Below are 25,647 nucleotides of genomic sequence, written 5' to 3'. Positions count from 1 at the left end.
CATTATCCTCACATACAAATTCAGGTGCAGAAACAAATGGATGAGAGAATTACCGCTGCAATACAGCATAGAAACACTCAGGTGCAATTAGATTTTTTTTTCTCCCTTCAGGTAATCCTCTGATCTGGTTGTGTTAGCCGATTAGCCGTATTACTTTCCTGGGGGATGAATTGCTGCAAAGTAGCACAATATTTTGCATGTTTATAGTTTTAGAGAGAATCACGAGCCATATATCTATTTTTATTCGAATTTTGAAACAACTGACATACACAGTACAGTTAGAAATGCTACTGATAATTATAACATACAATAAACTTTAAAGACTAAAATCTAATTCACCACAACCTTTCAATGAATCCAATTTTATATACTTAGGCAGCACGGTGGTGCAGCTGTAGAGCGTTGGCCTCACAGTTCTGAGGACTGGGGTTCAAATCCGACTGTGTGGAGTTTGCATGTTGTCCTCGTGCCTGCGTCGGTTTTCTTCAGGCACTCCATTTTCTTTCCACATCCCAAACCATGCATTAACTGGAGACTCTAAATTGCCCGTAGGTGCGATTGTGAGAGGGACTGTTCTCTGTCTACATGTGCCATGCGAGTGGCTGGCAAGTAGTTTAGTTCAGACCAGTTCCGTGTGTACCCGCTTCCTGCCCGATGACAGCTAGAATTGGCTCCAGCACTCATGCTACCCTCGTGGGGATAAGCGGCTCAGAAAATGGATGGATATATATATATATATATAATCTATATCTATATTATATATATATCTATATTTTATATATATATATATATATATATATAATCTCTCCACTTTTAGGGGTACTTTGATTCCATTTAAAGGTGCTTCAATGCCCTTGAAAATGGGCGAGAATCAGCACGATAAAATGCTTAATTTTACTTTGTAATTGCCCTCAAAATGATCATTGGAAGACATTGGTTAACTTTACCTTGTTCCTGATCCTGTGTCATCAGGCCTAGATCGGGTTCAAATTATTTTAACCCAATCTGCTGTTTGTGTTTCAGTATAGATTCATGTTTGTAAGATTTCCTTTCCTGAACCAGATCTTTTTCATCACAAAGGTCCAGGAGTTCTTGACCATCACCTGTCTCATCTCACAGTTTTTCAAAAGCGAGTCAATAACTGAAACCCGTTTACCTGTGTGCTGAAAAGACATAAATGACTGAGCCGATGATGTGATTGAGAATTTGTGGCTGCAAGGAAATAGAAACTAATCCAAAATCCTGCTTGATGTGAAATTCAGTTGGAAGCATTATGCTCAGTCCATTTTTATGGTTAGCACAGAATGATAGACACTAAGAAAAGGACAAGAAAACATAATGATGACAAAAACCTCAAAGGCACCGCACAAACCTTCTTGTCCAGTGCATACTTTGAAGTTTCGAGTTTGATCTTGAGTCAAATAAATGTTTCTCCTGCTCCAAAACCTGATATAAACAGCGGCCTTAGTGATTGGCTTTCATTTTCTGCGTGTAAAATGACAAATGACACATTTCAAAGCACCACTGGAGACCGTGAGCACGTATCCAGACAAGCATATGTGTTGTACGTACAGTACACATAAAAAAGCCATGCTGAGACAGACATGCTCAGAGGGCAATACCCAGCGACGCTGACACAAACAAACACGTTAGCTCACCGACGGACGGAAAAGCGCTCGCAGCGAAACAATGCAAAATGAAACTAGATTAATATTTAAATAGATCATTTGCAAGATTGGTATAATTAGCGACTCATATTCATGTATTCACTTCAGGGGATATCGCAGTGAAACATGTCTACTTATTCAAATTGGATGCAACATGTCACCGAGTGCACATATGCAAATACACATATGCCACTAATTACGCGGTACCTGTCACAGAGCGACAGAGGCTTGATGCAAAAAAAATGTTCAAAGTTGCCTATGAACTGTTCAACTAGACTGCTCAGGTCTAATTAAAACACACGTGTCCCTGAGGCCTTATCAAAGCACAGAAGAAATACGTACATCTCAAATGGAGGAGAATTAGCGAAATAAAGGAACTCCGATGTACTCACAAACTTTATTTCTGATGGATTCTTGTAGTCCAACCCTGGGATTTGAAACTAGTTTGACCTGAGGTAGGGGACCGTTATTTTGACATCTTCTCCCCTGGCACACCACTAAACGTGACACCATCGGAATGGAAGTCTGTTTTGATGGTGACTTTATTTATTTAATTTTATTTTTAATGAGAGGTAATGCTTTGATTCACTTTCACCCAGTGGGTTTGTCTCTCGGTATACTCTGATCTATACATGATTTATTCATTTTAATGAGGAAATTATTGGATTCTTCACCTAGGTAGTGCAAAATTGTATTCTCACGGAGGAGACCGTTTTAACATCTTTGATGTTGTGGAAAAGGACCCAATAAACTTGACATGATCAGGAAATCTTCCATTGGGATTGTGTTGCTCTAAATATAAACATATCACAACTACACATCAGCTGAATGTTTTATATATATTTTTAGCATACAGTTCAACCTCTCGAGTCTTCGCAATGTTCTTGATGCTGGTTTGTTCGAAATCCAGAAGTTTTTTTTTGTTTTTTCTTCGGCATGCAAACTTGTTTGCTGAATTCTATTTTATTTCCAGTAATCCCCACCAGCACAGTACGGTGATTGGCACATTGGCATTGGAGAAATTTTTGACTAGATAATATTACACAGCCCTTGTTCATTGCATTGCACTTAAACGTCGTCATTAATTCTTACAGTGGGGCTTGAAGGGTAGGGGGGCAGATGTATTTTATAGTTTGGTGGTAGAAGCTTTTTTTTAGCCTCAAGGTTCCACTCTCGAATGTAGAAAAGTGAGTTTCTCCAGTGGAAGGGCTCCTTTATGATCCCACTGACTTTCTGCACTCATCTGCCAGTGTAGGTGCTTTTCCGGATGGCTAGTGCACAGCCAGTCACCTACTTTGTTGCTGTCAGGTCCCTCCTATCTTCCGCAGGACAGCTGCGGATCTAACTTCTTTTCATGGTGGATCTCTAAATGTTTATCAGCAGGTCTTGGTGAAACTAGGAAACTAAGTGTAGTGTTTTGTGGAAATTCAGTACAGTCTGTGATGTGCTTTCCTTACCTGTTGGGAGACATGAATGAATCTAAAATGACCCCCCCCCCCCTTCAAAAAAAAAAAATCCCCTCCTTTATGTCCTTTCCATGTAATCAGGACAGTGTCAGTACAGTTTCCTTTTTAAGGTGAATTTAACACATCCCGTAACCACATTTTCAAATGAGCCTCTTAGCCCCCCCAACCTAAAGGAAAAAAAACAACAACAATTTGGCTCATTTCTCTAAAAGCTGACAGGAGTAATACAATAATAAAAGCCGCAGTCCAAAATAATTGCCATAAAGGACATTTTGCGTCTCCCTCGCTTTCATCCAAAAATTTACCAATTTGTGTTGACGTAAATTTGCATTTGCTCTCACAAACACAAAGGGCCCCACGGAGAGGGGCTCCCGGTGCTGAGCTGTCCATGAAGCCTGTCTGCACTGGGAAAATAAATGTATGCAGCTCAAATCAAAGTCATGTTGCACACTGTAATCTTTCTCCATTAAGGATATCACTTTTTGCAATTGTTTTGCAATTGGCCCCTAATATATTTTACCACTCCACTGCAGGGGTTAGTGAGCTTTTGTGAACACACACACACACACGTGCACACACTGTTTCATCAAACAGTGTAAAGCTATCCTGCTGAAGGCCTCGCTCGTGTGTGGCGATCAAATAGGAGTTGAGAAAGCCCTTGATTAGTCATGTGTGCTAAATTTACTTTTTTTTTTTACATCACTGTCTTTCTCTACATTAATATTACGTATTATCTATGTGTATGTTGGTCTGTGTGTGACATGCACATCCATAGATTTCAGAATTAACTGACATGCAGGTAAATAGCAACGTGGAATTAATTACACGCTGGCAGTGGATTCCTTTGTACCATTTTAAATTAACTTTGTTCCAATTTCCAAGGCAAAAATAATTGTATCTGCCGCTCATTTGTAAGTGAAAACAAGTCCCCTCTATTGAAAATGTAGATTATAGACACCTGCTTTGTTTCTGATTTAATTTGCAAAGGCAGAGAGGCAACAGACTCAGAAGCTGAAGATAAAAGTGGCTATTGTTTTTTATTTGACTAATAAAAATATTCACTTGCTTGATTGAACTTTTAATCAGAGGAGACCTGCTCGTGCTCATATTATAATATAATATAATGCGTAAAGTACAGAGAAAGCTCCAAAGTCAAACATAATCTGCAATTTGAGTTTATATGTGGCTTAAACTGTCTGCTTCATAAAACCTTTAAAAAATTGTCATTTTTTTCAAGTAACAGCTCACCATTTGGTGTTACAAGTAAAAACTGATCTCAACCACTGTACAGTAATTTCGAATAAAACTAAAATAAAGTAAAACTAATCACCATTTGACAGTGCCCGATATAGTGGAGAGGAAATTTGTTTACAGAGTGACACCTAGTGGCACTACTGAAGGATTAATGAATTTTGAAAAAGTCCTAAATAATAATAATAAATGTACTGTATTTACTTTGGTAAATTTTCTTTGTGTATGCAGTTGACAATAAACCAGTTTTATTGCTCAAACTTTACTCAGCCGGCTACTAGTTTCCTTTGTGGCAGTAAATAGCATTTCCTGCTTTATATTAATCATTTCAGTTTTCCTCTTTGCCATCAGTCATGTCCATCTGCCAAAGCCAAAGTAAAATTTCAGCACAATTGTAGCAATAATTTTTACAACTATTTATGTGTATTCTCGCATAATTTGACTATCACACACGATGATTGTTTGAATTGCAATTTTTGCTTCGCTTGTGATGTATTTTTTTTACATACAATGTCGGGTGAACGAGAATTTGTTCCACTTTGGAGTAGGGGTGTTTAGATTTGGAGGTACCACTACATATGAGGTTCATGCGCCTCCATTTTGTTTGGGTGTCTTTGTGTCCACTGAAAAAGGTCAACATCACCAACTGCTGCAGACTCACCATTTGGCAATCGTCATATACGGATGTGGAAGGCCCCATGGCTGGGTGTGCCTTGGGCCTCCAAATGACCAAACACACAAATGTCCACCAAATGCAGTAGGTTGAAGTGGTTGGATCCATCTGTTGCGCAACCGGAAAGTGAACGTACATTTCTCGTTGAAACAAAAAAGAAAATGAGTTACTAGAGCCGTCTTGCGACTGCATTATCACATTATGCCTTATTGATGCGGCTGTCAATGAGGAAATTGCAGTCTCTGCAGGTCCTGTGATGGATTTCTGCATGATTGCTCAACATGGAAAATGGACAATCCAGAGTGAACCCATATCTCTTTGATTGTCAGCCACTGACAATAGACAGCTAATAGTTTTGAGAGGATGTTTTGGATACACTAAAGGATTTTTTTCCCACTTCCCCTTTCTAGCTCTGAGGGAGAATCTTTCTGGATATCACAATCTTAATTTTATTAAATTTTTGTTCTCTGCAGGACTACATAGCAAACTTCCCAACACTTGAAAATGAATCCACCCATCCATTTTCTGAGTCGCTTATCCTCACAAGCATTGAAAGAGTGCTGGAACCTATCCCAGCTATTATCGGGCAGGAGGCAGGGTAAACCCTGAACTCATTGCTGGCCAATCGCAGGGCACACAGAGACAGACACAACAGTCACAGTCACAATACGGGCAATTTAGAGTCTCCAATGAATTCATGTTTTTGTGATGTGAGAGGAAACCGGAGTGCACGGAGAAAACCTCCGTAGGCACAGGGAGAACATGCAAACTCCACACAGGCAGGGCCAGGAATTTGAACATCGGTCCTCAGAACTGTGAGATTAACCAGTTGGCCCACCATGCCGCCTCTTAAATCAATTAATTAATCAAATCAAAGCAACTAAATCTGTCTACACATCATGCTCTTCATTAAGGAATGTTATGATAAAAACATTCCTATGTTAGGATCCATGCTGCTATTGTTTATACAGGCTTGTCTCCGACTTTCCTGACATTTAAGCATATGCTAAATTCCCAAAGCCAAGGATAAAATACAAATAACTTGTGAATATATTCAATTATGTTGAATATGTTTAACACTGTTCACTTGTGTGCGTTGTTTAAGTAAGGACTGTTCTAATGGAAATGTCTATGGAAAAAAAACAACATAAAAATACCATAAATATCATTTGGTTTGTAAGAAACAGCATGAAGGGAAATCGAGCTATCAGATGATGCTATATCACTTTTTTCTGATTGTCTCATGTTGCTTATTGTATCAAAATAGTACAAACAGTATTATTACTGTATCAGCTCATATTGTGCAAAACACATGCCACCCACATGAAACCATTCAGCATACGTTAGCGGTATTGGCCAAGGTCCATGGGCTGTAAATTTAAGTTTTAGAGACACTGCAGAGTCCCTAATATGCTTTGGATTGAAGTTGCTTTGGCTGAAGCGCCATGAAAATATTGGACAGGTAAAAAAAAAAAAAAGTAAACGTTTCCTCGATGCAGATGGAGCAATCTGAAATCAAGCCTCCCATATTGGGCCCTCCCTTTTCTTCGGTATGCTTCTCTTATTCGCCCCCCACCCCCATCTCAATTGTGTCCCTCGCCTCTGGCAAATGGGAATCATTTGTTTGTGTGAACTTCCCATAACCTGCAGTGCATGAGACACTTATCATTCAGAGTGGCGGGGCTCATTCGTCCTCTTCCATTATAATACCTCATCTCTTCTCGTCCCCTTTCTTTACCGCCTTTCATTATGTATTGTTTTCTTTTTTTATGTTAATATAACTGATCTCAGTTTTTATTGAAAATGGAACCTATCAAGTGTTTCATGAAGATGAAAAAATGTTTTGTCTTCACATGTATGATATCTCCAATTGAGGAGAATGTTGTTTAAAAGCAAATGTTTGAAACATTTCAATCAGAGAAATGTGTTTTTGTTTGTATGCTTTGTTTTTGGCAGCATTTTTAATCCCGACATTCACGGTGCATGTTTTCCCCAGTTTCTTTTTTGCTAGACACATGCCAATAATTGAGCCAAATTTAAGCCCCCCCCCCCCCCCCCCCCCCACTTGTTGATCAAATCAGCCAAGGCCTGAGTATCTGATCTGTATAAAATATTACTGAGCCAAATAGCCTGTGGTGTATTGTGTCAAGAGTGATTTTTTTCCCCATCCCCATCTGCTGTTACACCAATTTAGTTTTATGTACAGCACAGTCATAAGTCCTTAAATTTGTGGTCAGCAGCGATTTCTGCCATGTTGATTGCTTCCAAAGACGTTCACCACAGTAAACATGTCGAGCAGAAGAGTTTGCAACCTCAGTGTAGTTACCACGGAAGACATTGTCAGAGGTGATATCAAAATTGTGTGCTTTCTCTATTACGCCATAATCTATAAGAGCAATGCACACAGAGATCTTTTTTACACTTATTCATTTCATATGTCATGTGTGGTTGCTCACATTTTAAAAATCCATTGAAGATGTTAAAAACACAAAAACCTTAGCTATTTTATATGCACTATGTGACAGGTTGCTTACTTAAAAGACTACATACAGGAACAGGATCCTTGCATGTTGTGTTTTGGTTCATACTGTACATGAGGGGTGTTAAAGATAGAGGCCATAGGCCAGACCCCCTCTCCCTTCAGCCTCCAAGGGCTCCAATAAATTTAAAATAGGCTCTAGAGTTTAGCAGAGTTATGCAAACAGTGCAAATGTATAGATCCACTTTGAGTTGTAAATTGCTTGTATTGCATAAAAAAACTGTTTCATAATACTGTTCAAAGTATAATTGTTTGTCAAGAAATTTCAGATTGCTCACAAGATTTTCAAAACCCTTTGCAACATAATTAGAATAAATGTGAACATGTTCTGGCAGCACATTGACACAGCTGTACAGAGTTCTGAGGACCAGGTTTCAAATCCCGGCCCCACCTGAGTGGAACTTGTATATTCACCCTGTACCTGCGTGGGCTTACTCCAGGCACTCCGGTTTCCTCCCACTCCACGAAAACATGCAACATACATTGGAGACTCTAAATTGCCCCAAGGTGTGATTGTGAGTGCGACTGTTGTCTGTCTCCATGTGCCCTGCGATTGGCTGGGAACCATTTCAGGGTGTACCCTGCCTCCTCCCCGATGACAGGTGGGATAGGCTCCAGCACTCCTGCGATCCTCGTGAGGATAGGCTGCTCAGAAAATGGATGAATGGATTAATATTTTACAAATGTACTTGTAATTGTTTGCACCAAAACACTGGGGGAAATGTTCCAATAGTTTAGTTCCCATATTTTGGCGATTAGACTTCCATTGAGTGACTCTTTAACATGGATTTAGAAAGTATCAATTTCATGAAAAATAAACTTGTTTTGTCATACTAATGTCCAGGAAAGGCAATTCTGATCCCTACTTCTGTTTGACCTATTTTTTTACCCACTCTCTCCATATTTGTCTAGGACTGTCTCCTTTCCTCTGATTGGTTCCCTCAGTGAAGAAGACCCACTTGTGAGAACACACATTTGTTAGGTTGACAGCGCTGAGCGGAAAGAGAACACGCAGATCTTTGCTAGTCACGTCGAGTAGCTTGAGAAATCCAAATGGCTTCATTTCAGACCTGTCAGTGAAAAAGTCGTCTGGAACTCAGGAATGCAACAATGATTTTAATTTGCATTTAACATGTTTACTGAGGAACAATAGAGAAACTATGACTTTGCAAATACTAGAAAGAGTTGGATTGGCACTTTTAAGACAGCAATTTTAGCCCATCAACCAAAATGAGTTTGACTCACCTCCCGTAGATTACATGTGAATATTGAGTGAAAATGTGGCACTGATGTGGTTTTAGAGAAACCCTTTCTTGTTTTCCCTTTCTTTATTTATTAATTAATTAGCAAGAGTGCCCCTAAAAACTTCTCAAATTTAGGGTAATGGTTGGGCACAGGGCCAACCATAATTTTTACATTGTAGGTTAGTTAGCAAATTTTGGGGTATTTATTAGTGATGGATAACAACATGCAGGAAGGTGTCCAATTTGTTGATGCAAAATTGGCTTTTTTGTGCCCTGGTTGGTGGCAATGAGGTTTTAATGTAAAGTAATGGAAACATTTCTGCAGCGCTCCTTTTCTTTAGCACTTTTTCACCATCGAAAACAGAACCAATGAAACGCTCACAAGTGGTCAAAGGCCATCCATTCTTTTTATAGCTAAATGAAGTCCTATCTAGCTGACTCTTACTATGGCTTCTTATAAATGAGCGCCCATCTTTCTCAATTGGTTGACTTCTTCCTTAATCCCAGTTTTCCCCTATGCGTCCTCTTTCTGCCCCCACTGTCCCCCTCTCCAATCTCCCTCCCAATGTAATCTCAGGGTGCACAGGACTGTTTTCATTATGGCACCACTCATCTTATCATCCACCCTGTCATCTCCTCTGTCTCCCGTCTTTTTTATATGCCTTTATTCTAACAAGTCTGTGTCTCAGGAGCCGGCAGCGGTCCACCCCTTTTTCATTTCCCTAATGTTCCCCACCAGACACACCCTTGCCTCCCCTAACCCCTAATTTCATTCCCCTAACCTGGTCACCATCATCATCATGATGTACAGCACACGCCCCAGAACCCCCTCCCTCCCTATCTCAGAGTGTGTGTGCGTATGTGGTGGCTTATGAATTTCAGGGTTCTTTTTGGTCTGTTCTATATCTCCAGGAAAAAATGAGAAATAAAAGGGAGGGAAGTGAAGATGGACTGAAAGAGAGGCAGCAGTCATCGGGGTCGAGGTTAGCCCTGAATCTTCTTGCTTGCTTTAATCCTCATTTATGTGAATTCAGCTTTGGAAATGAAGCTGTCACTGTATTTTACTTCCTTTCAGCCAGCCGCTTGTGTAATCACAAACCACACACACACACACATGCACGCACACACGCCAGACACACAAATTCAGTCAGGAGAGGTGGAAATTCATTCCAGAGGTAGAAGCAGGAGGCTCACCTTGTCTCCTGCACAGGGGATCTTCGGATATCTTGGAGACAGAGAGGAATTATGGGTAAATGCACTGGTGAGGAATGATAGGGTACAATCTCTGACTTAAATCTGAGCTCGCTGACACATGGCTTTCATTTCAGACCAACATTCTGGACATAACCCGTGAAGCCTTTTTCCTTATTTTTTACACTCAAAATCTATGCATATTGGACTATGTAAGATAAAATGACAATGTATCAGCTTCCTGTGCGCTGTTAGGGTGAGTGAAACACTGTTGGACATGAATCCAGACATAGTTTTCAGTTTAGCATTACCTGTATGATAGTGGAAAGAATGTTTTAAAACGTTTTTATTTGCCAGTGTTTGGGTACAATTTCTTGTTCTTGATCACGTCTTTTTTTCTGTTGGCTTATGTGAATGAGAATATATGACCATAATTTCTCATTTCGAAAAATAATGTTAATTTTAATTCCTTATTCTCAGAGGGAAGGACATAGTACAATACAATTCTAACACTTCATAAGGGGCTGGTTTTATGATATGGACAAAAGGCTTTTACTGCCACCTATTGGTTATTTAAGTGTACTCAATGGCCGGTGGCACAAAAGAAATTTCAATATGGTCTGCCGCAAATGTAATTTCAGAAATATTATCAATTTCATTTATGTTTATTGAATTTGTTTTTTCTGAACTTAAATCACAACGACAGGCACCATTCACCTTGACAATTCGGGCCATAAGTCTAAAATAATCGAAATAAGTAATCATAAAGAGAAAGCTTTCCCTAGGTTTTTGTTAACCTACATTATGAAATATATTTTTTCAATTTTAATTTAGCTCATATTTTAATTATATTTATATGCACTTCGCGTAAGCATAGGTTTATATAATGTGGTAATAACATGTAGTAACTAGCCCAACAAAAATCTTTATTGTATTGTTGAATTAGTACCCCCTTGATAGAGAACCTGGCATGATGAACTTTTTAAAGGCAGCCTTTGTCGTTAATATTTGAGTATTCGATTCCATTGTGAAGGTGTACCAAAAAAGGTGACCAGAGAGTACAACATGTTAATATTGTTTTTTTAATACCTTCTCAGTTAACTTTTAACAGAAATGGACATAGTACTCCTCGGTGTGTTTGTACAAAATCAGAAGCTCATTATCAACATCATCATCATGGAAATAATAACAGCAAAATTATTATCAATAAAATCAATAACATGCATCTATACTCCTGTCCATCCTGTGCTCCTCCATCCCTACATCTTGACATCTGCCGTTCGTCATCCTCCTCAGGTGGAGCCGCCATCACGGTGGTGTGTGATAGTGTGCTGTGTGAGATTTGAGGACGAGGCTCTCAGATGAGATATGTGACTGGCATGCTAACACGCAGTTTTATCTGAGGAAGAAGCGAGCGACGAGGCCCCCGTGTCTCCACACTGTGCCTTTGATTAAAGTTCCCTGGATATACATTCTTCCAAAAACACACAGTGTGCACTCATGTGCCGGCACACATAAATAAATTGCAGGCAGGAGCGTACACACATACAGTATATATCCATGCGTAGCGTGTCCCATTGTGACTTGGTGTTATTTTGACCTGAGCCAGACAGCGTGTCTATTAAGGAGTTGATAGAAGGATTTGGTCAGTGTTGATTCTAGATGGCCATAAATAACCTGAGTGTTTTTTTTTTTGTTCTTGTTTTTTTTTTTTTTTTGAGAGTCAAACAACAACATAAAGAGAAGAGGAGTTCTCAATTTTATCCCCTGGCCTCATCAACAATGTGTGAGAATACACACACACACACACACACTCACACACAATACACACTCCCAGTACACACTCCTACAATAAGATAGTGTGCATGCGAAGAAACACATATTTAAAAGTACAGCTTTCCCGGTGTGGCTTTAGGCATTGCCTCAGTATGTGTCTGGTCAAATAAATGAAAGAGGGAAACTAGTTGGATTTTTTTGATGAACGGCATCATCCGGCAGTGAGCTTTCACGAGCCCGCGTACAAACTTGTATATCCCTGACGGATGGAAAGGTGCGTGGGAATGATGACTTTCTCAGAGAAGTCGTGGACAAGCATGCCTTTGTATGATTGCACATGGAAAAAAAACATATCCAAGTTATATTTGCCAATATGCTATTCTGTGCCTGTGGATATTGTTCCTCGTTGAGTAAAAATAAAGTAACTAAAGTAGCAGTAGTTTTCCATTTTGTGAGTAACAAACATTTCTCATGATACCAATGGATGCTATACATTCTATGGGAGTAATTTTCCTTTTCTAACAAACCTGCTTTTTAATTTTTATTTCATAACAATAATAATCTCATTGATATGGATAACGGGTACGCATGTTGTATAAAAAAAACTGTTGGTGATTAACGCTTTTTGATACAAAACTCAATACAAGAATTGTGTAAAAAAAAAATCTACCTAAAGACAATAATACTCTGTTTTGATTGACTGTCTGGAAGGTATTAATTTTAATTTATTGTAGTATTTACAGAGCTGCATCATACTGAGAGCAACTCAATGGGGTAACCAAAATATTTAGAAACACCTCTCAGTATGACAGTATGCAGTAGTTGACATTATTACATTTTGTAACACGGTTATTGTTGTTTTGTTTGGTTTTGCTTTGGAAGGGTCCTCTTAAATTTACAGAACAAAAATTAATATGTACATTATTTCCAAATAAATATACAGTTCAATTCAGTAATGGGTTAATTTAAGTGATTACAGTCATTACATTAATCAACATCTTAATAAAATGTATTTACATCACCTAAAATCCCTTTGCGAGATACCATATACAGAAATGTATAAAATGTTTAAAATGTCAGAATATATCAACATTTTTGCGAGCAAATATTATTTGTCTTTCATTTACACTTGGTATTATTACTGTTTTAATAATCAAGCAGTTCGGAAAGGATTTTATTTTGACAGTCGGCAGGTTGAAAACTGATATTCTTACCTACTTTCTTATTATTAAGTGTTTGATTAAACAAAATACAGTTGACAAATATTGTTACATTGGTTGTTTGCTACAATTAACTTGAAAACATTCACGTTAATGTTGCAGCATATTGGATCTTGGCTTTTTGATTAAAAGAAATGAGCAAGGAGTCTACTGTTCTAAGTCCAAATACTGGACAGGACTCAATTTTTCTTCTTGTTCTCCATGACTGAGACCAAAGGCATGATTTACAGTAATATAAAAAGACACTGCACTCACATCAGGGGTCTGTCTGTGTGGAAGGTGAAGGACTGGCTGGGGGACAAATGGGCTGAGGAAAGTGTTTATACATCTCAGGAGCTTGACCTTGTGGAGGGGATGGAATGGGGGTGTCTGGAGAGGCTGTACGAAGAGAGAAAATCTTGGAGTAAAAATTACATTTTTCACATTTATAGTTTCTGATTTAGTCTTATTTCCTGTGTGTGCATAGGTATTCTCTACCTATCTGCTGAGGGTGTGCAATCGGCATCGTGCTGATGAGCAGTGTGTTCCCAGTTGCGGGGTCTTGGGTCAGCTGGGTGTGCGGCGGATGATGCAGGTGAGTGTTCTCCGACATCAAGCCTGGAAACAAAATACAGACCCCTCATTGGTTTGGCATCAGCAGGAAAATACCAAGTGGGGGTAACGCGAGCTTTTCTAGAACATTTTGGCTGAACTTGAAATTATAGAACTTTTGGGTAGGACCCTTTGAAACTATATTTTGTTGTAAATGTATTTTATTGTTGAAAGTCATCAGACAATGATGGCTCTCTGAGGTCTGCAATTTTCTTTGTTTGATTGATGTTTGATTAATTTAATTGGCTCAATGTTGAATTTTTTTTAATATACTGTATATTCTATCTTACAAATGTCTAACTAGTTACAATTTTTTTTATACTTTACATTCGTATATCAAGTGCCACTTAAAAAAATACTTAGCTTCACAAGTACTATCAAAATGAACATTAAACTACAGTAGCATAGGAGCTACATGTGTTCATCAAGATGAAGTTGAGGTTTTATTTGTAAATGTTGTCTTTAACATTATTCTACACCACTGTAAGTTACACACTGTATGAACATTAACGCTGTGCTTAAATATAGAAAACGGGATTTAGATAAGGATTTAATTATAATGCTTCGCAGATGAAAGTTAAACAAGCAGTTCTATAATAGTAAATGCGGGTATAATGAACCCCACAGTTAAAAAGTTGAATGTCATTATACATCCATCCATTTCCCAAGCTTCTTATCCCCACATAGATCACGGGAGCCTATCCCAGCTGACTTCAGGCAAAAGGCAGACTACACCCTGAACTGGTCAGCAGTGAGTCGCAGGGCATATATCGACCCCATCACTGAGCGGTAATCGATCCCAAAGTTAGACGTGTACCATTACACCTCCAGCATAATACAAAGTTTGTCTATTTAATCCATTGATTCTTTCATGTACCCCTAAAGGGAACTTGCGCACCACTATTGGTACTAGTACCACACTTTGAGAGCCAGTGCTTTACTACATTCCAAAACTGCCATGATGGCGCTTTTTACTATTCTGCTTTACTCGATGCAGAAATCTAACTATCCAGCTATCCACCATTAAGAAATCCAGTGCTCTATTTTCAGTTTTCCACAAGGTCATCGTTTATATAGGCATGCATTCTCACCTCCTAGCAGCATCTCTTGCAGCAGGTTGTCAATCTTGGCAAGACCGTACAGCTTAACGAACTGGAGTTGTTCAATCATTTGCCAAGTGATGCTCTGCAGGGTGGGCAAAAGGAGTAGCAGCTCCCCAAAACGACCCCGCGAGTCATACTGCCGGTCATTAATGTAGTCTTCCAGACTCATCTGGACCTGCAACACATCAGGCCAATGTGCTTTTAACATGAAAAAAACTGGCTTATAAATAAAAAGCAAAAGCAATGTAAAAAAATGAGTATTATGTGATTTAGGAAAATCACTATTTGGATGTTTGTTTTTGATTGTAATTCAGAGAATGCAAGGTTTCACTTACTTGCAGACGCGTGGCTTTGATCTTTGAAGGATCCCGCAAAGACTTTGCATCTGCAGATCGTGGGAGCAAGATGGAATGAATAGAGAACCAGTAACATATGTCGAAAAAAAAAAGCTATATTAGGCACTGATTAGGCATTCAATATAAATGGAATTGATTGATTGATTCACTTTGGATATAAAGACAAATTAGCGTTTAGCTGACTCACAATGTAGCCATATAAATGTAGTTTTATGAGATAATATATGGTCTAATGTCCATCCATCAATACATTTTCCGTACCACTTATCCTCACTTGGGTTGGAGGCGTGCTGGATCCTATCCTAGCCATTTTTTGGGCACGAGGCAGGGTACACCCTGAACTCGTCGCCAGCAAATCTCTAAGGACATTTAAACAACCAACCATTTGCACTCACATTCACACCAACGAGCAATTTAGAGTCTTCAATCAACCTAGCATGCATGTTTTGGGGATGTGGAAAGAAACCAGAATACCTGGAGAAAACCTATGCAGGCACAGGGAGAACATGCAAACTTATGTTATGTTAATGTTTTGACTTTTAAACGTGGCTCATAGAGTAAAATGTATGATGGTAAATTTCAGGTCAAATCAGTAAATTACCAGGGTCAAAGAAGACAATGGCCTTGAGTGCAGCATACTCATTGTCATCGATTTGAATATCCTGGAAAGGTTGGACCAGCTCATCCAGAACTCGGTTTGCAACTCGGGAGATCTCAGATTCTGGACTGTTCCTGTGTATCACACAGCCATTACCTGTATCCAAAAATATACACAAACATTGATGATCCAGGTTCGGAGGGTGCCCTGTATGGGGTCGAGTGCGGATATGGTAATCTGGAGACCCTTGTTAGGCCTCTAAAGATTCCAGGTAAGGTCAGGGTAAAGGTGAAAGGCAGAAAGTGGGAGAACTGTTTTGTGTTCTTCAAAGTAGGTTTGTGACAAATCTGCTTCCATTATAACGCTGCCACACGCCCTACTAATGAGTCATAAGATTTAGTCTTTTGAAGTCACAAAGAGGAAAAAACGCCCCCATTGTAAATCATTCCTCGGCAAACACAACATTTAATCAGTCATCACGTTTCAGTGCCGAATCACGTGAATGCACCGCATATAAAACGAAATGAGATTCCAGCCGCCACTTACCTAAAAGCAGAAAGTCCTTGAATGGTATTGACCTTTTGGCCACGCCCAGCAAGAGATGTTCACCTGCATGAGCCCTGAGCAAGCTCACCTGGACACATACACAAAATACTTTAAGCGCAAACACTATAACAATGCGTGCCTTTGGTTCTTACATTAAAAACACTTGGCGAAATAGTCAAGGTGGAGTCACATATCCAGCCAGTGTGTACTTATAACGCTCTGGTTAATCATTACTTCCAATATTACTTTACAGTACTAGGCTGGTGAGCTTCTTACAAATAAGACATTCAGATGAGTTCTAGCAACCTGTTCTGTCAAGGATTTTGTGAAAACTTATTCGAAAAGTAGAAATAAAAAACTATTTAACTTGTGTGAATAATCTACAATCACAGGATTTCCCAAATATTTTTCCTTAATTAGCAGTTTATCTTATGACAAAAACTTACTAGGATCTGTCATATTTTTCCCTAATATTGATACTTTTAATACATTAACAATTCACATAAATCACATGCAGTCTCTTCGCAGATATTCTGCATTGCGTGCAAAAAAAAAAAATCAAATGTAAATTGAAAGTATAACATACAGCTATTCGGTTTGTGGCATTTTGCAATGTGATTCAATGAGTGAGGGATGACTGGTTGTTACATCCAATGGCACAATTCACATACAAACTGAAAAAACCAAAATGATGTAGCCACATCAGGGGATTGCACGGAACACTCTCTAACAACCTGCTCCACCACACTCTCTTTTTCCTAGTTTACCTTACAACCTCTCTCCCCTTAAAGACATACACCCATAATTACAAATGTTACAGTACTTACGCAGCCCATCAATGTGTTTTACTAATGACAGCGTCCCCCACCACTGCTTTAGTTAGCAACACAGTCTGGGCAACGTCGAGCAAAGACGAGCTAGACATGTTGCTTATGTTTACTTTCAATATTAATGGAGAAAGTTAAAAAAGAAATGCTGTTGTTTTAAGATGCAATGACTGTCGGAGTATGTGAATAATTGAAGAAAAAATGGTTAAACTGGATGGCATTTTCTCTTTTCTGAGTGGGAAAGGTCTGGTCTGAAGCCAATGTAGAAAGTGCAAGATAAGATGGTGTGTAATTTTAAAATTCCACCTTGGCACAGCCTGATCCAGGATGAAAGCCCAGACAATACAGTGCACAAAAAGCTAATTCTGTAGTTTAAATATAGGAGGCAACATAACATTAACCTTAAGACTGTTTGGGAGCATCATCAATCGCACCCCCCCACCCCTGTCCTCGGTTTAATTGGCAGATCAGTCTCACAGTTCTGAGGACTAGGGTTCAAATTCGGCCCCACCTGTGTAGAGTTTGCGTGTTCTCCCCTGTCCTGCGTGTGGTTTCTTCAGGTACTCGGCTTTCCTCCCATATCCCCAAAACATGCACCGTAGGTTAATTGAAGACCCTAACTTGCTCGTAGATGTGAATGCGGGTTCAAATGGTTGCATGTTTCTATGTGCCGTTATTGGCTGGCAACCAGTTCAGGGTATGCCCCGCATCTTGCGCTATGACAACAAGTACTGAAAATTGACTTTTCTGCTATTATTTATCTTGTTGAGATGTGCCTGCAGTACATTTAACTTTGACTATGTATGTTTCAATCATGCATTTTTCCTTATTAAATTCCCATGCAAGTACAAGTTCAACATAACAACTGAAACTCATTAAGATGGATGTGTCAATTGCTTTACACAAAGGAAATTGAGTTCAAAATGCTATCCTACCTGGTCATCCAGAGGTAGTTCTCCAAAGGATGGAATGTATTTGGCCCATTCCACCAAAACCAGTAGTTGCTGTCTCATAGAATCACAAACATCCCCAACAGTGGCGGATTTCAGCTCTGTTATGTCTGCTATTCCAACAGGAGTGGTGATCTGAATAGAAACGGGAAGTATTGATGCTGTGTATGACATTTATTGCTTATCTTAAGTAATTTTTAAGTGGGATGACCACCTGCTGGGCTAGCGATTCAGCTTGGGCCAAAACTGTGATGGGTGGAAGATCTTGAGAGTCAGAAATGCTTCTTCTCGAGCTGATCCGATCTCTTTCATTCTGAACAGCTGAAATACACTACAGACTGTAAGAAAAAAAGCTAACCACTTTCTCCATATAGATGAGACATACTATAGATGATAGCAAACAGCATGTTCGGTGGTTAATATTTAGGAGAACAGCCATCAAGGCTGCCATCAGCAGTAAGAGTGAAACTTTAACCGGTTCCAATCCAGAACAACAGCTTTGAATAACACATGATTAGGGGTCATAAAACACCATGCCAAGGTTATACCCCTCATAAACACACACACACACACACACACACACACACGCACACACACAAGCTTGCATGAAATCAGCTATTTTACACGTTTGACTATTTCAGCCATTTTGAAGCAACTTGTGGGATTGAGCCCGTTTTACTTATTACCTTTAAGAAATATATGTAATTTTTCTTTTCGTACATCTTTATATAAGCGTAGTTTCGTTATGGGTACTTGTTCTATGCCATGTAAATGTCCGGCATACCTTCTTTTTTCATGCCAGCTCTGAAGCATTTGTTGAGTCTGCAGAAACGACACTGGTTCCTCTTATCTTTGTCAACGACACACTGTCTGCTGAACCTGCACATCAAGAACAACAGTATGGCTTTCGACGGAAGAGATGGGACGCAGTGTACCTACCGAGACTTAACGATGTACTCTGCAGTAACGCGAGTACTGCCCTGTGAAAGTCAGCATCCACTGTGCACAGGTGCACAAGGAGTATATTACTGTGTTGTGCATGCATGTGTACAACCCAATACTGTGTATTTATTTCTGTAGTCTAAAATAGCAGTCCATCAAATTGAGCACTTCATTAAATCTTAATTGTATTGGTGTACAATGAAATGTCCTGTAATATGTCGATGCAAAAAAATGTTTTAAGATTCTTCCTCAGTTGCTCAGTATTTACAGTACTTGCATAAATTGTATATATGTGCACCATATGTATACCTGCAGGTGTAGACGTGGTTCTTGCGTATGGAGCGCCTAAAGAAACCCTTGCAGCCGTCACAGCTGGAGGCGCCGTAGTGTTTGCCCGTGGCTTTGTCTCCACAGATGGCACAGTTACTATTAGCCCCGTCCGAACAAGGCAGGCTCGACTCTGCTGGCATGCTCTCTGGAACAGATTAAAGATGGGCAAATATACAATACTTACTTCTTAGAGTCCCAGACAGGCAGATGCAAGAATTACAGTATGTACAGTATTGTAGATCCCAAGTGTTCATAGTACCTTTTAATACCGCTTTGCCTCTTAGTTATGTTTTATTCATGGAGTATTCATCAATCAAATAATCTGAAGCAAAGTTTTACTGTAAGTACAAGGTTTCTCTTTAGCAAAAGATACGGAAATGTGGGGAGGGTTATTGTAATACCAGCAAGTGTCTATACTGTATACACACTCCTGATACTACTGATATAAACTTAACAAGGAAATAGCAAACACTGGATTCAATCAGTGGGCCTAATAAACATGATTGTTGACATCCTTTTTTTCCACAGTCATCTCCGCATTTTTTATTACCGTTATCATTTTGATTGTCATGATCAGCAATGCCACTTTTGTAACCATAAACAAAACAATAATCATCACCATCGTCTGGCTATTTGCCACCTTGAAAAAGCCTGCCAAATGGAAATGAATGTCACCTGAGCATTGAAAGATGGCCTCTTTGCGACTATTTTTTATCAACGTGAATGCCGGGATGATAGCAGGGAGAGCATTTCTAGTCAATAAAACATTTTTATAATTCTTACATGCAATTTCTACTTAACTATTCTCAGCTATATTAAAATTCTGAATATAAGATTTTATTGTCTTCCCTGCCCTCGGATGTTCTCATCTTGCAATCAAAGAAATAAACATAATCCACAACAACAATCAATGGAATACAGCATACGTGCACGACATAAAAGGTAATCTTTTTTCCAATACTCGTCATTAAAATGACGTTCATTTGCCTTATGCGCCCTTTTACCCACTGCCACGATACTGTTGGGGAAAAAAAATTGTACCACAGTGTACAATCTTTAGACTTTTGCTGTCTATTTATATTTTGAAAGGGCTGTAAAAAATTAATCAGTACATTACAGAGTGGAGTATCTTCTGCCAACATTTTTCCCAAAGATGTTTTATTGGATTTTACCAGTAGTGGCGCGTTAGCAGGGAGAAAACAGCAAATCCATTTTATTGCTCCATGAAACATATTTTAAGCAATTTTAACGAATACTGTTTATTACCAAGTTCTTTTTTTTTTGAACATGTTCACCAATCAACTAACTTTTATTATGCCAACCTATCTATTATTGTGGCAGGAACATTTGTGGCTACTTCCCTATGACAACACACCCGCTCAGAAGGCCTGGAGCATGTAACAGTTCCTGGCTGGGAAGAACATTGTCATACTGGAATAATCTCCCCCACCCACTCGGCCTGGCTCTGTGGGATTTTGTTCCTTCACTAACTCAAAGGGAGGAACAAGGGACCCATTAAGAAGACTTAAATGTATCAAAGGGCTTCAGCCAATATTTGATCAGTCTTCCAAATCCACATTGAACTTCAGTGGGATTGCTTACACTCAAAAGATGTACATTTTTTTAGGTTTCTACACAGAATATTTGGGTGGTGCCTAACTTATACTCCACTCGTTAACCCTACATATTAATGAGAATTGCATCTTAAGGGGAGGAAATTAAATTGATTCTCACGCATATTTCAGACAATGTTGTGATATTTCTATCTGCATTTCTGTGTCTGTACTATGAAGAGACTTACCTCCTCCTCCATAAAATACATCAGCATTGTCAAAGCCCAGCGTGCTGTATGAAGGATCCAGACAGTCACAGTAGTTGGCAACTTCCATATCTAATAGAGATTTACTCTGAGTAGCAGTTTGATACTTCATTCCTGTGCTATCCTCCAAGTTCTTTTCTTCTTCTGTCGTTCCCCCTTTTTTTCCTTGCAGTGGCTTGTAACTACTTTATCTAACATCTTACAGAAGATGACATAGGAGATCACTGAAATAAAAGATCTCTAATCTCGGGTGATTGGTCCGTGAACAAGGTGAGGGGGAGGAGCTGTGACGAGGACTTCTCACCTTATTGTACAGTACTTATCTCTCCTCTCCCATGCATTTATCACAGGGATGGCAAGATTAGGTGTAAGAAATCCCATCCTGTTTCAATGTTTTTTTTTTTGAAGTATGAAATATTTTTCATTGGATTTTGGTGGATATACCTGGACCGTTTTCTTAAGGAAAATGTGTGCAAAGGCCTGCAGATGTGCACAGATTTATGAATACGGGATGCTGGTGTCCTCCCCAAGCCTCTTAATCTAATCAATGGCAGGGCAATAGCAGCAACACCTTAGTAGATATTATCTATAAAAACATGCTTTGAAAGAGCCAAACACTGATAAATCCATTGGAATCTGCCATAAACGTAATTTCGGCTCATAAAACCTCACTCTGGAATTCATATATTAATCTCACTGACCACACATGTCAACGTTTTGTTTAAGATTTGCAAATGAAGACGGCAAACAGCAGACATTCCTGTGATGCCTCATCCATTGAGACATGACTACTGGGGATACTCCAATTTGCCACCATAAACTAGTTGAAACGTGTTGTCAATGTATGTTGGATGTGCTCAACGTCATTGTGTGTCTCAAAGGTCATCCTTTTGGGCTATTGTCTTGTTTTGAATACAGTTGTAAGAGATAAGAGGACATATCTGAGATGAAGTCAGAGAGGATGACACACATACAGCCTCGCCTAATATTCCCTTGACTAAAAGAATCAGGATGATAATGAGTTTCAGTGACTCTATCAATGTGGCATCTTGTTTAATATCATAATTTCACTTTTCAGTGAAAAATTCTAACATCACAGAGAGAGCGACAGATACAGTATTTCAGTATGGCACTGCCCAGTTCTATACTACTGTAAATTCTAACTTGAGCACACTTGAGAAAATCAAACCAAATGGAGCATTACTATTTCCATGTAGGGCACATTTTTGAAAAACTTATTCTATTGGTTCTCTTTTGCTTGTGCTCTTTGCGTGTATCTCATCATGTAATTCTATCTTAACTTTTCATACAAGGCGCTGTGCATGTTAAGCACAGGATTGCTCGGTTGCAGTCAGATAGGGGAGGGAGAGAGTTAGAGAGAGAGAGAGAGAGGAGAGAGAGAGAGAGAGAAGAGAGAGAGAGAGAGAGAGAGAGAGAGAGAGAGAGAGAGAGAGAGAGAGAGAGAGAGAGAGAGGAGAGAGAGAGAGAGAGAGGTGATAGATTACATTTTAACCAGGTGCTGGCTGACTCATCACATTTGTGGAGAGTGAAAATGTACACTTGACCATTATCTTTAGACCTTAAAAACGAGGCCACCGACAAAACAAAACACTTTGGGAAATTATGTTCTGGCCATAATATAAGATGTCAGGTTAACAAAGCAACATTGAATTTAATTCTGGTTTACATCATGTCTATCATTCTCTGATGAGTCTTCAACCCCCTACACACACACACACAGACACACACACACAAACACTGCAACAATCCATGATTTAAAAAAAACTTTTTGACACAGTCACTCGTTTTACACTCAACAACATTACAAATATCACACAGACACAAAAGGAACCAGCTACATTGTGACATGAATGACAAAGAATCCAACAGGAAATTTCTGAGAAACTCTGTTTCGGCTGGGAAACCACACTCTCACAGAACCATAAAACCTGCGGTCAACTGTTTCCTTCGTGTGTGTGTGTGTGTGTGTGTGTGTGTGTGTGTGTGGTGTGTGTGTGTGCACTGGTCATTATACTGTCAACACTGTTTTGACTTCAATTGTTCATATTGTTGCATATGCAGTTGATACTTCTTCCTAAAAGTTACCATTCACTTTCTGATTCATCGTCCAGTAGAAACTGGTTTTAATAATCTAATATTAATCCAATCTTAGTATATCACTATAACATCCTCTAATGGATCACAATTTTAGCCACGGTTAACCACTTAAAACTGCACTAAACACAAAGGTGACTTTCATGGTGATTTTATTTTTTAATATTAAAAATGACAACAATCCCAAAAGGAGATAAAAATACGATCATACTGTCTTTTTTTCTTGCACACATTTTGTGATACTAATATGCTGCAGGACATAAGAGGAGAAAAGCAGTACTGGAGCTGAACTTTCACTGAATTTAGACCAATAATGGAGAATATTAATTTTATTGCATACAATCACTGTTAACAAATTTTAATACACTTGCACTCATAAATTCCAATGCAGGAGCTGTATTAAAAATACCTTTACACCAAATCTTGCTGTTGTTTTGATGTGGGTGATAATTTAAAAATACATTTTCATATTCTCAGTGCAATTTGCAGTATTTTTACATGATACCACATCATAATCAGTACTGTTCAGAATATGATGGTTAGTTTTACCGATGAGAGGGAGATATTTTTAGGAACACCTCTCTTAACTATTTACATAAACCCCAATTACCACAGTATCAACCAATATGTTGTTGACTTTATAATACATTTATTCATAATTTTTCATAATCAGGTTATTTCTGTCACAGCTCGTAATAAAGAAGAGTCTGACTTATTTTGTAAAGCTTACCTGTTACCAAAAATGAGCAAAAATTACTTGGGTGGGTATTCTGGATAAATATGTTAACGATAGTTTAAGTCGACTGCTGTCCCTGTAGCTGCAACCCGTGTAGTCTTGACTCTATAGGTCAGGAAAGTGTGCTATCAGTTGATCTTTACAGCACATAATGTATGTCTGCCTTTGGAAAAGTGACTGTAAGGTGACCGCATCATCTCACGAAATGTACTTGCAAAAAATCTAGTTTTAAAACATGCAATCAGATTTTCTTTTAAGTGACCATCACTGTGTTGTACCGCTAAAAAAAATACAAATAATAGGATAACCATAATGTTTGTTGATTTTTTTTTTCATTGGCTCAACTGCGACTTACCTGTATTTTTGTGCCTGTTTGGAATGTGCATTTATCCAGGTCTGTCTTCTGGCGGTGAACAAGTCCAACTATCGGAGGCTGAACAATGTTTGAAGGTATATGCATTCAACAAGTTTAAAAAGTGAAGTCGAGCAGCCTATAATTCATGAAGCGACACATTGAATGGCGCCACCATAGCTTTCTGCCATTAGATCGATTTACTAAACAAACTCAGAAATGGGTGGGGATGTTAAACAGTAACCCACGCACCATAAAATCTAAAAGAAGAGGGATCACCTGGTGTGAGTGTTTGTGTGTATGGCTGGAAGTAAAGCGAGCCCTTCAAGGTAAGGGAACCGAGATGAGCTGAGGTAATGTTTCACAAAATAATGGTGACAAAGTAATAATTTACTGTCTTTCTTATTCTCAACAAGTGGGCAGAGCTGCTTCGCTGTGCATACAAAACTCAAGTGTAATTAATTAATTAAATGTATATTCAGTTCAAATTTATAACTACATATTACAAATGTAAAACAGGAGATGAAGCCCAAATGCAGAATGCACGATTCCATAAAAAAATGTGGGTGACTTTTTTCAATCATGTACATAAAAGTTATATATTGTTGATAAAGATAGTCATTACAGTCCATTAAAATGTAAAAGTATTGAGTATAAGTGGTGCAGCATATGAGACAGTGCTTCGTTGCAAGCGAACCGCAATAACGGATGTTTCATCACTGGGTTCTCTCGCTGCCGCGTGTCAATGTTGAGAGTCACACAATTTATACCATTTGAAATCTGTCATACAAGTGGAGGTAGAAGTTAACTACTATATAATAAAACATAAAAAAGGACACAGGCACATCATGAGCTTTGTGGTTGCTTATTGACATGCATTGTTTCAGTCGAGCCAATTTGCTTTCTTCTGTATACCAGTTATTTTCTGGTATAAAATGTATATTTATTAAACTGTTGTTTATAAGCACGGTGGATGACTTGTCAGTACATCTGCCTCACAATTTTGATGACCGGGGTTCAAATCGCAGCCTCGTCTGTGTGGACTTTGCACGTTCTCCCTGTTCCTGCATGGGTTTTCTCCAGGTACCCTGGTTTCCTCACACATCCCATAAGCATTCGTTAAGTGGATCCATTCATCCATTTTCTTTGCTGCTTATCCTCACGAGGGTCGCGGGGAGTGCTGGAGCCTATCCAGGCTGTTAACGGGCAGGAGGCGAGGTACACCCTGAACTGCTTGACAGCCAATCACAGGGCACAAAGAGACAAACAGTCGCACTCACAATCACACCTAGGGGCAATTTAGAGTGTCCAATTAATGTTGCATGTTTTTGGGATGTGGGAGGAAACCCATGCAA

At 39.0% G+C, this 25,647-nt stretch overlaps 1 protein-coding gene across 4 annotated transcripts; it reads right to left on the bottom strand.

Moving 5' to 3' along the window:
* Positions 1-9,717: 9,717 nt before the first annotated feature.
* hnf4g (hepatocyte nuclear factor 4, gamma) lies at positions 9,718-24,407 on the bottom strand. Of its 4 annotated transcripts, XM_061805175.1 has the most exons (13): positions 21,072-21,266; positions 19,250-19,415; positions 18,783-18,877; positions 18,213-18,319; positions 17,984-18,133; positions 16,222-16,309; positions 15,679-15,831; positions 15,057-15,106; positions 14,710-14,896; positions 13,505-13,624; positions 13,283-13,405; positions 10,035-10,065; positions 9,718-9,922 (listed from the first exon to the last, which is right to left on the bottom strand). In XM_061805175.1, the coding sequence occupies exons 1-11, from the start codon at positions 21,199-21,201 to the stop codon at positions 13,284-13,286; spliced, it is 1,368 nt and encodes a 455-aa protein (XP_061661159.1). In that variant the 5' UTR covers positions 21,202-21,266; the 3' UTR covers positions 9,718-9,922; positions 10,035-10,065; position 13,283. The 4 variants fall into 4 exon arrangements, with proteins under 4 accessions (XP_061661159.1, XP_061661161.1, XP_061661158.1 ...); XM_061805177.1 differs by lacking the exon at positions 21,072-21,266 and adding an exon at positions 24,296-24,407 and having other exon boundaries at positions 9,718-10,065; XM_061805174.1 differs by having other exon boundaries at positions 9,718-10,065.
* Positions 24,408-25,647: the final 1,240 nt, after the last annotated feature.

This window comes from Syngnathoides biaculeatus, chromosome 19, assembly GCF_019802595.1.
Source record: "Syngnathoides biaculeatus isolate LvHL_M chromosome 19, ASM1980259v1, whole genome shotgun sequence".
Taxonomy (NCBI): Eukaryota; Metazoa; Chordata; class Actinopteri; order Syngnathiformes; family Syngnathidae; genus Syngnathoides; species Syngnathoides biaculeatus.
Note: the sequence above shows the minus strand (reverse complement) of the source record. Positions and strands in the feature narration are given on the sequence as shown.

Coding starts and splice junctions, on each gene's coding strand:
- hnf4g (XM_061805174.1), bottom strand. CDS start 21,201: ATGAAGTATCAAACTGCTACTCAGAGTAAATCTCTATTAGATATGGAA. Junction 18,878..19,249: donor AACCACGTCTACACCTGCAG/GTATACATATGG, acceptor CTTGATGTGCAG/GTTCAGCAGACAGTGTGTCG. Junction 18,134..18,212: donor CTGAATCGCTAGCCCAGCAG/GTGGTCATCCCA, acceptor GTTTCTATTCAG/ATCACCACTCCTGTTGGAAT.